The 16426-nt window shown below is 48.8% G+C and overlaps 1 protein-coding gene across 2 annotated transcripts in view; it reads right to left on the bottom strand.

Moving 5' to 3' along the window:
• Nucleotides 1-16426, bottom strand: part of L (zinc finger protein Lobe) — a 172564-nt gene that overhangs the window by 49507 nt on the left and 106631 nt on the right. Inside the window, exon 1 of one of the 2 annotated variants that reach the window (XM_050193530.2) lies at nucleotides 2446-2562. The exons of the other annotated variant lie outside the window; for it this stretch is intronic. Within the exon in view, the coding sequence (XP_050049487.1) occupies nucleotides 2446-2542 (97 nt within the window). The 5' untranslated portion in view covers nucleotides 2543-2562. Of the gene's footprint in view, nucleotides 1-2445; nucleotides 2563-16426 lie in introns of those variants that run through there. 2 annotated transcript variants of the gene reach the window in all.

The following is a 16426-nucleotide window of genomic DNA, read 5'->3' as shown; positions in this document are numbered from 1 at the left end:
CGACATCTAATTAGCCGTTTGGATAATGCGGTGCGCTTGACGGCTAAAAGAAATGCGTACAGCAGCGAGTATTGCTATTCGTTATTCGCATTTACTGCTGTTAACGTAAGTCCTATTGCAGATATAGTCCCAGAAGCGAAGCTAAGTGGAACTGATATGCCACTTTCCCTCAAACAAGGAAAGGCGCCACTCAGCATCACCGACGCCGAGTGAGGCACGCGCTATTCGTGGAGTGCATCCAAGTCAAGTATATCTGGTGGCAGGAGAACTGAGACGTCCTAAGGAACCTGGCTTTCAGCGTGGTTTCAGCTCTGCCTTTTTCATGGGCTGAGTACGTTTTCCCGATACCCATTTAGCTTGTTTATTCACCTGACGAGCCCCGTCCTCTCCTATCTTTTGCCACTTTGCCACACCAACAAGGATTTATTTACAGAATGAAATTCCCTACCAGCTCTGTTCATTCAGCAGCTTTTGAGCTAATCCACGCCCCATTGTCGCAGTCATAGCCAAGCCGCAGGTGTCTAAACAAACATGCAGGCAAACCACAGGTAAAAATAAGCTGACACTTCTCTTCATCGCTGTTCGCCGCTTCAAATGACAATCACTGCAAAACGAGAAGAGAGGGGGTTAACCGAGGGTCCCGATTTTTATTAGTCATATCATGAGAAGCCAACAAACACTGACACCAAGGACAACATAGGGGAAATTACTTGTGTTTAATAAATGAAATAAAGAAACGATAAATTAATGGAAATTAAAGTGGATGAAAAAACAACTTGCCGCAGGTGGGAACCGAACCCACAACCTTCGCATTTCGCGTGCGAGTAACTTTTGAAAACTGGACCCCGTCTATTAATCTTGCCTTCTGAGAAAATGTACGCCAGTAGAGTTCGCCGAAATATTTTTGGTCTGCACGGGAAGTATTGGACGTCTGCGGCGTCTGACATGTGTCCGCAGCAGCAAAAATCTGGAGACCACTCAGCACATCCTAATACGATGCGAAGGTATTCACCCAGCGAGACCCTTAGGTAACGTACACCTTCCAGAAGCGTTTGGATTAAAGTGGACGGAAACATCAACCGGTTACCATTCGAGATAAGCAAGAGACTTTTAAAGTATTAGAAGACAAAAATCTGGGAATAGATTGATACGACCGGATCCGTTACAGCCATAGGTAGACATTGAAGTTTTGAGGAATTGAAAAAAAAAAGATTAAGGATATGCATACAAAAATGCTAGAATTATTAGCATGTATAGCATGCCTGATTAACTCAAGCATGCTGGGTGAGTATTTGTCACCACCGCGTTTCAGAGGGATCCCAATAAATCATCATCAGGTGACGTATGCTCAGCAGCTTGTGTATTGCGGGTGCGTTGCCCGCAACGGTCGCAAGGAACGCTTTTTTCTGTTTTCGTATTGGCTGCAGCCCACGTTCACATCGCCGATAACCGAAGTATATACTGGTAGTTCGTATATCGCATTTCCAGCGTTATGTCTGGGCTCCGTATTCACAAAAAGACTTTTTACGCTAGAACTGTTCTTAAAAGCACATGACAACCAATCATGTTGACGGACACATTGTTATCGAAGGCAACCGACCAATGGCGAACAGCCCTTACCAACGAAATACTTTGTGAATACGGCCTTTGATTATTTGTATACAGAGCGCGCGGGGCAGCGGCAGCTTCTAAAAAGTTAAAAAATGAATTAAAGCCGAGGTTTTACATGCCAAAACTCCGATATGATTATGAGGCACGCCCGTAGTGGGGGTCTCCGGATTAACTTTGCCCGCCTGGATTTTTTTAACGTGCCCCTATATCTAAGTACACGGGCGTTTCTCCCCCGAAATGTGACCGCCGAGGCTGGGATCGAACCAACGACTTCGAGACCAGCAGCGTTCCCCGCATTCCTTCCTTCACGCTGGCAACGCTGTGATAGTTCTTGCAATCCTGTGCCAGCTCCCCGCGAGTGTATGCGACGAGGACAACACGAGTATCGGTGGCACGGCGACACGATGACAACGATGACGGAGAGCCGACCCCTACACACCGAAGTGACGGGATTCATGGAGCAAAGCGTGTTTCGAGCTCTTAGCTGCTGTCACTGTAAAATGTTGCATATGGCATTTGTATGTTATGCTGATTATACGACGCATGCCGCAGCGTATATATCAAAGGGGGAATGTGCGAGAGGGGCAAACCCAGTCGTCAGTTCCCGTCGCCGTAAATGTTACGGAACAAGACCTCGAGCTTCATTCAGATAACGGCTGATGCAAGCTGTGCACCGACGAGCTCTACCTGGACACCGTGCTGTCAAGATAGAGCTCTCGGGAGCACGCAACCCCGCGTACTCCTTTAGGTGACATCGGATTGCTTCATAAAGTGGACCTGGATACGGGCGTGCACGTGGCTCAGGCCGAAGCGAGCGAGGCGCGTGGCACTCACCGAGGCGGCGGCCGGAAGGCATCGTCGGCCAGGACCAGAGCAGCGGTTCGACGGCGGCCCAGCAGAGCGGCCATGCCGCCGCGCCTGCCGGCATCATGGCGTTCGCTAGTCTGCTGGGCCGCCACACTGGCGCGTCCACGGCGCGAGGTGTTGCATTGTCTGCCCCTGTCGAAGATGGATTGGCCCTTGCATCGGAAAGTAGCAGCGGCGGATAAACGCGCCGCAGGCGCACATATGCGTAGGGCGGCTCCCCGGGGAGACTTCCGTGGGGGCACACGCTGGCGACCGACGTCAAGCTCTGACCGCGCTATCGCGCCTTCTCAGAGCCCCCGGCGCAGCCGCGAGGCAAAGCAACGACGCGTCGTAATGGCAGCTGCATTGCCGGCCGATAGGTTGTCCGGACGAACACACGGGCATTCTGGTTCGAATCCAATCGCTGGGCGACGAATGCCTCGCACTTATCTCTGCTCCAGAATCTACCTTGCCACAAATGGGCTTACGAGGGCGTACAGGTTGCCGAGCCACATTTGCAGCCAATTAGTTTTCATGCAAAAATAATTTCTGGAGGCTGAGAAAGAGCTCTGTAGGATGCCTGCAATGACGTGAGTGTATTGTTGGCGAGCTTCTCTGCACAGTATATAGCCTGCTCTTCACAGGAGTAAATTTTCCTCCCTGTAACAACTGTTAACGTGTAGTCAAGTTCGAGTCCTGGGTAATTTAGTGAAGAGCAGCGTCAGGTGTGCGAGTCCACTAATGCTGATCACCCAGCCGTGTGGAGCACCTATCCACTGCTCTAGAGGTGCTATCAAGAACACGTCGCTGATCGAGATGTAGAGCCCCAATTATGTGTATGTATGTAAACTAAACAATATGCCCTTTCGCATGCATCCAGAAGGTGCACATGTGAGTAGCCATGGCTGCTACCAGAATTGGATTAGCTATTTCATTCGTCTTATTTCTCAAGTAGGAGGAGCGAAATGCTTTAAAAATACCTCGCCTGGGCCAGACCAAGGACCGATTGTACACTACACTCTATACTAACCTGTCATTTTTTATACGTACTGTTTGGGCATCAATTGCTTACAATTGACATTTAAGTTAACAGCCAACGCGTCGTCCTATTTCAGGAAGACCTGCGGAGACCCGTGCTCCGTAGAAGTATCCAGACGCATGTCAAACAGAAGATGACCTTGTCTTAACTGAAGGGGAGCGTATAGTTTTGGCAGAGTAGTTCTGCGTCTTTGCTGGAGCGGTTTCAAGCGACCTCGTGCCTTACAGGTAACACGTAGTTGGAGCCTATGTGGTACATACCGGTACAGTCGGCCGACCATGCCGGGAAGCCACGGGCACAATGAGGACAGGCCAACTGGCAGAGCACGCATGCCGTTGCGGACGTATACGGATGCCGTGCTAACTAGGCTGCGCCCTTGCGTGAAAAAAAAGAAGATCGAAAAAGAACGCACATACACGCGCGCGCACATATATAGTACACGGAGTCTTCGAACAACAAAAGGCGAGAGTCCAAAGAGGAAGAATACAAGTGGTGCTGGTGCACCGGCGCGGTCCTGTAATTCCAGCGACTTGAAAAGATCGCGCGCTGCGCAGAGAGAGGCCCGCAAGCGTCATCTTCTTCTTGTGTTTTTTGACAAATTGTGCCCGGGACGTCGGGCGATCAGAGCGGCGCGCGGTCGACGCCAGAGGCGAGGTGCATCGGGAGAACAAAGAAACAGCCCGACGAGCGGCGCGCCCTGAAAGGTGCCGCCAAGTGGACTGTCCGGCAACAGCTCGTTCGGAGCGGGGACCAAAACGGCAGCTTCGCTCGTAAACGATTTCTTTGCTTTTGCGCGGCGTACGCGAGATAACGCGAGGAGGGGGAGGAGGAGGTGGGGGGTTGCGCCGCCGCGCGCATTTCACCCCCATGCTCTCCCCGCGGCCTCCGCGCTCTTCATTCCGCCGCTGAGGCAGCGTGGTCACAGCCCGAAAGGGAACAAACACAGGGGCTGACAGCGGCCGCGCTGCGCCGAAGCCGACCTGTCAAAGCAAACCAACCTGCGTAGCAATCACAATGAGCCTCCGTGCCAATCGCGATGAGCGCGCGGCAACCGAGGGGGCGCACTTGTTGTGCCTATGTTTACACATGATCCGCCTCGATTTGATACACAACGTTAAAAGGTTCGCTCCACAGCGTGCTAGAGAGAGGGACGGGACAAACTTTACTGCGACAACTGCAGTCCGCGGCGCCGTGAAATCTGCTCGCGGCTTTACCTATACTTGTATGGATAACCGAAAAGCGCTAAGCCTGCCGGGCCGGATTTAACGCGTCTCTCTCTCTCCCTCTCTCTCTCTCTCTTATTCACACGGTAAAAAAGAAATATTGGAGCAAATACGGCGTTGCCGGCTACTCGTTGTCTCACATTCCCATGCACTTTTATGCAGTTATAGTTATGTCCGTAGTTTGTGTGGGGAAGCGAGATTCTTGGAGGGAATGCACACAAAACGGCGTTACAACGTAACAACCAAAACAAAACAACACCGACATTATAGAATAACTTTGATACCAACAATGCCAACTAAACTTTTGAAACAATATGTGACAACACTACCACATGGCATAAAACGGGACAGCACGAAGAAAGAAAGAAAGAAAGAAAGAAAGAAAGAAAGAAAGAAAGAAAGAAAGAAAGAAAGAAAGAAATACGCTTGTTCGCCACGGGCCCAGTAACTTCAAACAGAATTAAGGACCTGCGATCTAATGCCATTAGCGTCGACATCAGGCGGTGTTTTGGTTAATCACGATGACGCCATTACAGAAAGATAGTATGCGCCTTTGTCCGCGTGGCAACATTTATACAACTAAATTTTTAAAAAAAAGTTTAATTATGGGGTTTTACGTGCAAGATCACGATCTGGTTATGAGACACGCCGTAGAGCGGAGCTCCGGATTAATGTTGACCGCCTGCGGTTCTTTTACGTGCACCTACCGCGAAATTAGAGCGCATTCGATTCGGGTGAAGACAGTGTATCGTATAGGCGGTGTCAAGTCGTAGTCGATTAATAAGAATGTCTGTGTTTCTATGTAATCTAAGCTGAAGTTAAAATTAAATAAGTGTAGCCATACAAAATTGATTTTTAGTTTTGATATCATAGTGAACCCATATCCTATGTACATAATGGATCGCTGCGGCTCATCGAAGATGCCGCAGATCACCTTATTACAGTTGAGTGAGAACACCTAATTTATCCTACATGTTTGTCGTGCTGCGGCACTGGCTGCAGTGTGGAATATTAAAATATCCCAGTATCCAATGAAAAATTATTATGTGCTGCGCGTCGCTGGTCTTTGCGAGCTCTTTGAGTGTCTCATAAACTATTACAAACTTGACAGTTTTCAGACTTATGCCGCAAATCATACGAGTACTACCTGAAAAGCTGTCACTTTTGCACATCTCGAACGAAAGTTATGAACTGAACCGCACAGTGGATATCGAATAGTTGAACCGTTATTCACCCGGTCCGAGAAAGCGTAAGTGTTTCTCGTCTATCCAACTGAGACATAAACATATGTTGAAACGTTAAGTATGTGTAAAAGAGCAGTTCCAATCGACCTGATGTTCCTTACAATACTGCACGTAATGTCGACCGTGAATGCAGCATTATTTCGGTGGCATGACACAATCACGCACTGCAATAGCAAGCTCCAAGTTACTGCTTAGCTAACGTGACTGAGTTATTAAATTCTGCACGCTGTGACAAAGAAAAAAAGAGAGGAAAAAAAGTTGGCATAGTTCCACAAGCAATCACTGTTTTCAGGGAAGAGGAAGAAGTGATCGTAGCGAGCAGCTTCAGCTTCGAGCTCTCTGCATTTTTTGTTTTATTTTCTGTGATCTCTGCAATCAGTGACTAGAAAACTGGGGGACGTCGTCCTCTGCAATGGGGGACCCAAACCCCGCCCAGCAATTGGGTCCTGAACGGCCAGTTCGTTATGCCGGTGACGTGAGTGACCGCTTCGACCCCAGCATGGTCCCGATTGAGTCATCTGATGGCTCCTCTATAGATGATATGGGCTCGGACAGCGATTTTACCGTGGTGTCAAGCCGACGTCTCAAGAGAAAGATACGAAGAACATCACCGACCAGTCGCCAGGCGACGAAAAAGGCAAGTGGCAAGCAGTCATACACTATTGCATACGTACCAACCACGACAACAGACAACCTCAACACACTGAACGGGCAGAGCCTGTCGGAATATTTTGAACGAACTGCCCATGGTCAAGTACAAGAAATACGTATAAACGCTCGAAAGAACATCCTGTCGGTGGAAGTCAATAACCGACAGTACTGGAGACACTGAAAAACGTCACTCAGTTGGGAAGCATCCCTGTTCGCGCATTCCCCACATACAGCAAGGAAGCGACGACAGGCGTCATCTACAACGTGGACATTGATATTACAGACACTGACCTGGCGAAACTACTATCATCGTCGGCTCCTGTGATCAGCTTTCGCCGTTTTGGACGATCCCGATGTGTCAAATTAGTGTTCCAGTCGGAAACTTTGCCAACACATGTCAAGGTTGGATATGCGAGGCATCCGGTACGTCCTTACGTGCCGAGGTTTTTACAATGCCACAAGTGTATGAAACTTGGGCATGTCAGTGCAGTTTGCAAGGGTGCAGTAACATGCAAACGATGGTGGTGGACCTCACGGAGACAGCAATTGCAACGTTGCTGCGAAGTGTCCAAATTGTCAAATTGTTCTGGTGCTCACGACGCAACCTCAAAAGAGTGCCCAAAGATCAGGAAGGAAATGGGTATTCTGAAGAAGATGGGTAGAGATCATTCCACGCACAAGGAAGCGGCAAGGGCTATCCGCCACCGCACACGCTGTTCACGACACCGACATCAACGGGACCGCAGCCCTTCTCGCGTAGGAGGAACGACAGCTCAAGTGCAGCATCCACCCCCTCCTCGTCTCAGGAATGAAGAAGCACGTGCCTCAAAGCCTTTGTATGCTGCGAAAGTAAAAGGCGGCTCATCATCGGCTCCAAACACATCGGAGACTCAGTGGCCCTCGTTACCATCAAGGCCTGCGGGAACGCCCTTGTGCACCGCTCCTACACGCACTGAAGAAAATGAAAAGATGGATGACATTGACGTCACGAGTATGTTGAAAAATTTGATGGGCTCCATGCGCAGGATTCTTTCCGGCCTAAATACCCCGGCTGCCAAGGCTGCCGTGCAGCTACTTGAAGTGTTGGAACCACTGCTAGTGGTTCTTCACTAAGCAAGTATGGCGATGATGCTTGAAGAACGGATGCGTCAATCGCTTGTTATGCAATGGAATGCTCGAGGTCTACGTGGTCGTTTGTCAGGTTTCCGACAGCGGGTATGTAAGTACCAATTTCCTGTTATTGTTATCTGTGAACCTAATATGGCTTCTTCTTTCCGTATTTCTGGATATGTCCAGATGTGGTCTCGTAACGACCAAACCTCTAGCAAAGTGTTAGTTTGTATACGTCACGATCTGGTGTATTTCAGACATGACGTCCCATCGCATACCACTAATGATTACGTATGCCTTACCATAAAACACAGATATCGCACGGTTACAGTGATTGGAGGATACATCCACCCAAGAGCAATAATCGATTGATCGCACCTGATGTCTCTGCTGCAAGCATCGCAAGGTCCTCATATTGTGATTGGTGACTTTAACGCGCACCATCCCATGTGGGGTAGCACTTCGATGAATTCTCGTGGCAAATATTTGGCCGACTTCATGTGTAGTCAGGGACTAAATGTGCTCAATGATGGGTCTCCTACATTTATTCGTGGCACGTCCTACAGCAGCTGTCTTGACATAACGTTTGTATCAAGGAGCCTTCTGTCTTCAGCATGCTGGTCGACGGATCTAGAGACGCATGGTAGTGACCACCTCCCCACTTACGTTCACTTTAGCTGGTTTCGCCGTTCAGCCTCACGTAACATTCGTCAAACAGACTGGATATAATTTCAGACTTCTGTCGACACCGCTTGTCAGAGTATGACATCTCCATCCGAAATAGAGGACATCATTGCTTCTACCCTGCGGGACAAAACCAGAGAAATCAGCATACCGAGGCACAGATCATCGGTCGACATAAAATATGAGGCCCTTCGTGCAATCCGTCGCCGCGCGGAACGGCGATACAGAAGAACAAAGTCACTGTCAGATCTTTCGAACAGTCGCCGAGCTCAACGACATGTTCTTCGGCATCTGGAGAAGCTTGATAGACAGCGTTGGAGGGCATTCTGTGGATCCCTAGATCCAAGGCAGCCTCTATCTAAGATCCGGCGGGTCATACGAAGTCTACAGGCAACTCCACAACAAAGACACCCATTCCGTGTGGTGGCTCTACATCAACGCCGGACCGAATTGGAGGTAGCAGAGGACTACTGTAAACTCATTGTGGACGCATCTAATGCAGTGACTTCATCCCTTGTCACCATCGCGCCCCCGTCACCTGATGAGCGACTCGAAGTACCGTTTACGATGCAAAAGCTTGACGCTGCGATTTCGGTTTCTCGACGCTCATCGGCACCAGGACCAGACGGAATCACATACGCTGCACTTTGCCATCTTGGCACCGAATCACGACGTCTTCTTCTATCTTATTATAATACGACTTGGGATACAGGAAATGTTCCAGATTGTTGGAAATGCAGTCGCGTTGTAGCGCTGCTTAAACCGGGGAAATACCCTATAGGAGCTTTCCTCCTACAGACCGATCGCCTTAGCCAGTTGCGTCGGCAAAGTAATGGAAAGAATGGTCTTGTCAAGGCTGGAATGGTTTCTAGAGAGAAATAATTGCTTTCCTGATTTTATGCATGGATTTAGAAGAGGCCGTTCTTCCATTGACGGTGTTATCGACTTGGTCTCCACTGTTGAACAAGAAAGAAGTCGCCGTCGGTTAGTTGGAGCTGTTTTTCTGGATATTAAGGGTGCATACGACAATGTACTCCATTATGCAATCCTTGATGCACTGGAAGATTTAGACGTCAGTGGCTGGCTATATGCATGGATTGTTAGTTACCTCAGTGGTCGCACGGTGTATATGTCGACAAGTGATGGCGACACCGGACAGTACCATATACATCGAGGTGTTCCACAAGGAGGAGTTCTCAGTCCAACTATTTTCAATGCTGCATTGATTGGCCTTGCATCCGAACTTCCTAGCACGGTTAAGATTAGCGCATATGCGGACGACATATGCATATGGACATCTGGAGCCACCCGTCCCCAAATGCGTGCTAGGCTTCAACGTGCAGTGACAATCACAGCTAAGTATCTGCGGCGTCAAGGCCTCCAACTCTCAACAGAAAAATGTTCCGTGATTACATTCACGCGAAAACAAATGACCAAATATCCGATAATCGTTAACGGAGTAGCGATACCTACGGTTACACACCACAGATTTCTTGGCTTAGTCATAGACCGGGGATTATCTTGGTCAAGACACGTCGCCGCACTGAAGTCAAAGCTGAAGAGTTTTGTTCACGTCCTTCGCGTCGTTGCAGGAACAAGATGGGGCCCCTCGGAGTCGTCATTACTCCAATTGTACCAAGCACTATTCGTAGGGTATATACGGTACAGCATGCCGGCGCTCTCAAGCATGGGACTTAGCTGTGTGCGCGCGCTGGAGAGCATTCAAGCTCAAGCATTGCACACATGTTTAAGCCTCCCACGATGCACGTCAACCAATGGAACAATAGCGGAAGCTCGTGCTTGTCCTATTGGGGTATACTTGCTCTGCGAGCCTCTTCGAATGTACCTTCGCGTGTTGACCCGACACAGGCACCATCCTCTGTCATCGCTCCCTGTTACCCACCCAGGTTCCAGCTTTTCAAGGACTATATCGCGCCATCAAAGCATTTTGCCGTCGAGATTTTCTCCCGCCTGTATTCCAAGAATACCCCCGTGGGTTCTGCCTAAACCTGTCGTTACATTGCAGATACCTGGAATTACTAAAAAGTCATCCGTTGCATCTATTGGCCTCAGGCAACTCCTCCTGTGGCACATTTCTGCAAAGTACAGAGATACTGTACACGTGTGTACCGATGGCTCTGTCACCATATGCCTCCACTGCAGCCTTCGTCATTCCACATATGATCATCGTTCGGCGGTTTAAACTAGACCATAGCTCAACATCAACTGCCGCAGAACTTGTTGCTATCCGGGAGGCACTTCGATTTCTCTCCGAGGAGCCTCCTCACGCATGGGCGATATTCTGCGATTGCAAGCCAGCTCTTCAAACGATTGACTGTGTCCTCAGACGGGGCCCGTATTATTCCATGGCTATAGAAATTACAGAACGCCTCGACCACGCAACTAGAAATGGCCACAATGTCACCTTTCAGTGGATACCCTCACACTGTGGCCTGATCGGGAACGAACAGGCAGACGCTGAAGCGAAAACTGCTTTAGATAATGCTTGTGAAGTACGCATTCCGTTCTCACGTACAGACACAAACGCCCTACTTCGTCGCGTAAACCGCAACTATACGTTAGAACATTGGACCCAACCAGACAACCAGATCGACGACACAAACGATTACACAAATGGGACCAAGAAATGAAATTTCGTATGCCTCACAAGCTCAAAAGAAGCCACACGAGCATGGTGCACAGGATTCGCCTTGGTGTCGCATTTACCAACCGTTATCGACATATGATAGGTGCCAGTGATACTAGCCCAAACTGTGAATGCTGTGAGGTGCCAGAAACACGAACATATATTTTGTGTGTGTCCCGCCCACGCGCAAGCACGACAGCAACTTGTCTCTTCCATTGCAAAAATCCATGAGAGACCGCTATCGGACGAGCTTTTTCTAGGTCCTTGGCCTAATGCAAATAGCGCAGCCCTGGTAACAAGAGCCATCATCATCATCATCATCAGCCTGGTTACACCCACTGCAGGGCAAAGGCCTCTCCCATACTTCAACAACCCCGGTCATGTAGTAATTGTAACAAGAGCCGCTATAGGTTTTCTCCAAGCCACTGGGCTGGACGCACGGCTTCAGAGAGGCCACAACTCTGTGAATTTGTATATACGCATCTCTTCCTTACACCATCATCACTCATCAGCCCTTTCCCTCCCCGTCCCTCTTCCCCAGTGTAGAGTAGCAGGCCAGAGCAAGTTATAGCTCAGGCCCTCTGCCTTTCTGTAAATAAATTTCTCTCTCTCTCACTGTTTTCAGGGTGTCACAGGTGACAGACAATAGGTAGCTTACATATAATATATAATTATGGGGTTTTACGTGCCAAAACCACTTTCTGATTATGAGGCACGCCGTAGTGGAGGACTCCGGAAATTTCGACCACCTGGGGTTCTTTAACGTGCACCTAAATCTAAGTACACGGGTGTTTTCGCATTTCGCCCCCATCGAAATGCGGCCGCCGTGGCCGGGATTCGATCCCGCGACCTCGTGCTCAGCAGCCTAACACCATAGCCACTGAGCAACCACGGCGGGTTAGGTAGCTTACATGTGTTACCGGACCCATTCATGCACGGAAAACCAACCAAGTTAATGGGACTGTTGTATGATCATGCAATGTTCGCAGAACTCACACAAGCGTTATTTGTATAGTTTTGGCATGCGACTACGCGCGACATTATTATTATGATTTTTAGGCGCCTTTGTACGGCTTCTCAACGTCTGCTGCCTGGGCACCCCCTTGCCGATCACCGTCCGATCGCCTTGATGTTTTCATGATGTGTGTGTGTGCGTGCGTGTGTGTGTGTGCGTGTGCGTGTGTGCGTGTGCGTGTGCGTGTGCGTGTGTGTGTGTGTGTGTGTGTGTGTGTGTGTGTGTGTGTGTGTGTGTGTGTGTGTGTGTGTGTGTGTGTGTGTGTGTGTGTGTGTGTGTGTGTGTGTGTGTGTGTGTGTGTGTGTGTGTGTGTGTGTGTGTGTGTGTGTGTGTGTGTGTGTGTGTGTGTGTGTGTGTGTGTGTGTGTGTGTGTGTGTGTGTGTGTGTGTGTGTGTGTGTGTGTGTGTGTGTGTGTGTGTGTGTGTGTGTGTGTGTGTGTGTGTGTGTGTGTGTGTGTGTGTGTGTGTGTGTGTGTGTGTGTGTGTGTGTGTGTGTGTGTGTGTGTGTGTGTGTGTGTGTGTGTGTGTGTGTGTGTGTGTGTGTGTGTGTGTGTGTGTGTGTGTGTGTGTGTGTGTGTGTGTGTGTGTGTGTGTGTGTGTGTGTGTGTGTGTGTGTGTGTGTGTGTGTGTGTGTGTGTGTGTGTGTGTGTGTGTGTGTGTGTGTGTGTGTGTGTGTGTGTGTGTGTGTGTGTGTGTGTGTGTGTGTGTGTGTGTGTGTGTGTGTGTGTGTGTGTGTGTGTGTGTGTGTGTGTGTGTGTGTGTGTGTGTGTGTGTGTGTGTGTGTGTGTGTGTGTGTGTGTGTGTGTGTGTGTGTGTGTGTGTGTGTGTGTGTGTGTGTGTGTGTGTGTGTGTGTGTGTGTGTGTGTGTGTGTGTGTGTGTGTGTGTGTGTGTGTGTGTGTGTGTGTGTGTGTGTGTGTGTGTGTGTGTGTGTGTGTGTGTGTGTGTGTGTGTGTGTGTGTGTGTGTGTGTGTGTGTGTGTGTGTGTGTGTGTGTGTGTGTGTGTGTGTGATAGAGAGAGAGAGAGAGATACGAAATGCGAGTGAAGAAGCCTTCAACCGACACATGCTCGCTGATCTGATTCGTTAGACGGCACTGAATAGCTTTCCAGTTAAGTCTGCTCCCGTTATTGCCCATGCAAAGGTGATTCCCACGGATGGAAAAATTATCGCTTACGCGTGTTTACGCGTGTTTCTACATCCCGCTGAGTACGGCGTACTCAGTGGTACATCCACGAACGTCGTAGTGGTCCCTGCCCCAGATCATATCGTGTGCACTACAATTGCCATATATATGAATACAATTAAACTCGCTGTTCAGAATACATCCACCAGTGCTTACATAGAAATTGGATTGGGAGGTTGTAATTATATAGAAAGATGAGATGCGAAAGGCGGAGACGCTAACCGGAGGATAAACGTCCAGTTTGCTAAGAAGGTTGTGAATAAATAATAATGTCTTGGCCCGTAAACATGCATATCACATGCACATCAAACATGCACATCAAACATGCACAAACATGCACAAACATGCACAAACATGCACATCACAGACATGCACATGTTACCAAAGGATGCTTCACACGTGACAGATTCCAGAAAGTCCGAGTCACTTGAATTTGGTAATGTGGGAAGTCTTTTTTGATTCACAGTAACATGCACTGTGTCCACACCAGCAGGGCGTCATTATTTGTATTCGACATAGTTCGAGAAACGGATATTATCGTTGACTCCTATCCTTTTGAATACAAAGCGCAGGGGAATTGTATTGCCCTAGTAGTTTACGGATGCCATTGTATATACTTCGTTCAGAATACTTCGTTCGGAATATACTTCGTCCGGGTGTCCCACGTAACTTGAACCAAAGTTTAAAAAAAAATGCAATATGCCGCGTATAGCTGGACGGAACCAAGATAATGTTGTTTGCCGTTGCTTGGAGATACTCAGATTATTTTTTGCACTCCGCCACATTGCACGATTAGTCTTGATTAATTAATCAAGTTCTCCAATATTATAATTAGATGAAAAGTGTCAATGAGAAAATTGTAGAGCAACGTGAAAAACTCCCGATACAGCTTTCTGTTGCTCAATAAGTGCGACGTAAAAGCTTTTTTTCAAAGCGTGAATGAAGCCCGCGAATACACGCAAAGTGCCTCGAGCGGCCAATCGCTCGGCAACAAAAAGCATTTGTTTTCTGAGAAAGTTTGCGGTACCGGGCAGACCTGGCAGACGATGTTGGTACGAAGGGTGCTCAATAAACTGAACTAAATCATGCAAATATGGATGCACGTGCTCTTTCTATAGTGTATACTAGTGTACGCAGGCTGATTCTGATTATTTTGAGCAGACAGCCATCAGGAGGTACAGAAGTGGGCAACGAGGTTTTGCATGCCCTGCTTGAAGAAAACGTCCTAGCTAGATGGATAGAGGGGCAGATAAGCCCCAATTTTTTTCTCCTACACAAAATGTTTCGCAGCTTTCAGATTTCACTTTTTGTGAGGAATATGGCATCAAGAACGCACTCGTAAAGCATACAATGTGATTCGTTCTCCTGCTGTGTACCATTAAAGGGTTCAAACAAGAAAAAAAAAATACTTCTTTCGTGAACTACTTCGTCGCCTTTATTTCATTCCAGTTCATTCTTGCGCTTATAAATTTGGGCTTTTCTTCGTATATTCTCTTGTCTTCTATCTTCGCTTGTCTCTCTCTTTGTTTGTTTGTTTCGTTCTTTCTTTTCTATTCTCTTTTTTTAGCCTGTCAGAGTCGCGTGAAAGTTTCGCCATCAGCGCTTCGTTTTGCAGATATCATTACAGCAAAGACCCTGGTGTTACTTTTTCTCGATTTTCCATGAAACTGAAGTGCTGGCACATTCCTGGCTCGTAGGGCGTCACGACCAAGGCTTTACAAACGTCGGTCACGAGCTTCTGCATTTCTCCGATGGCGTTGGCCCAAGACCGGCTACGCACCATACCGACAAACACGCAACGCCACACGTGCGTGCGACTCAAATTCGGGGGAATGTAGTTCCAGCGGGGCGCAGTGCATACCGCATGCGGACACGGCCTTCCTTCGGTCTGTGAACGGGCGCTGAAGACAACACCGCTGCTGGCCGTGTGGTACTCGAACGACGCGCGGCTGCGCCGGTGTACACATCGTGCGCCGGCTGCCGCCATCTTGAGTAAACACACGAGACACACGAGCACCTTGAAACCGTCCTCCTGCACTGACTGCAGCGGGCGCGCTCGCGTGGTGGGAGAACTTTCATGGCGCGCCGCTGTGGCCGCAGATATCGAGTTTCTGCCGCGTGAAACCACAACACAAGGGGGCTTGAATTCTAGGCTTACAGCGATACGACACAGCCCGCCGGCAGCAAAACTAGACGTCCAGGCACGGCCGGATTTATGGGCAAGACCAAGACACGTGAGGTGCCTGTTATATGAACAGGACATTACTTCTCTCAAGAAACCGTTCTGCCTCGCGTTTTTCAATGGAACCCCGCTGGAGGTTTTGACGTGACAGGCGAGACGGCACAGCGGGGTGTGAGGGCCTTTGGTGGTATATGGCCAGCTGTTATCGAGCCGTTAGTGCCCAAAGAAAGGCTGATGAAAACGTAGCGACCGACGAGTTTTGCGCTCATCGGCTGTACAAGAGTTGGCAATCACTCCATCCATTAGCGCGCAGGTGCCAAGTCTCGTCTTTCCCTTCGCTCTATCTTCCGACACGCGATGCCTCGAGTCACCCTGAACCTTTTGCAAGGCGTATGGATGATGTTCTATGCCAACCTACAATGCATATACTAGTAATGATAATGATAAAAAAGTGTGGAATCGGATAGGGGAATTTAAAGGCATTGCTTCCAGCTTTTTCATTCCACTTGGGAATGGAAGAGTCGTCTCTATGAGCCGTCTGTGCTCCAGCTTCTAACTGTGTACCCGCAATACATGCCAGAGCAGGGTAATGCAACAACAGACGCTTTGAACAAATAAACACCGAGTAGAAATTAAAAAAAGAAACTATACTGAAAGACAAGCTCAAATAACATACAGGCAAACGCAAAGCCATTTAAACAAGCGCTAAACTGCCCGCCGCGGTGGCCTATAGCGGCTATGCATGTTGCGTTGCTAAGCACGAAGTCGCGGGATCAAATCCCGGACGCGGCGGCCGCATTTCGATGGGAGCGAAATACAAAGCACCCGTGTTCCGTGCATTGGGGGCACGTTAAAGATCCTTGGGAGTCAAAATTAATCCGGAGTCCCTCCCTATACTGCGTGCCTCATAATCAAATCGTGGTTTTTGCAAGTAAAACCCCACAATTCAATTCAATAAGAGCTCAAAGAAAAGCGAGAAAGCGGGGACAAAG

Source organism: Dermacentor andersoni, chromosome 1 (assembly GCF_023375885.2).
Source record: "Dermacentor andersoni chromosome 1, qqDerAnde1_hic_scaffold, whole genome shotgun sequence".
NCBI lineage: Eukaryota > Metazoa > Arthropoda > Arachnida > Ixodida > Ixodidae > Dermacentor > Dermacentor andersoni.
The sequence above is the reverse complement of the archived record's forward strand: the minus strand, read 5'-3'. Positions and strand labels throughout refer to the sequence as shown.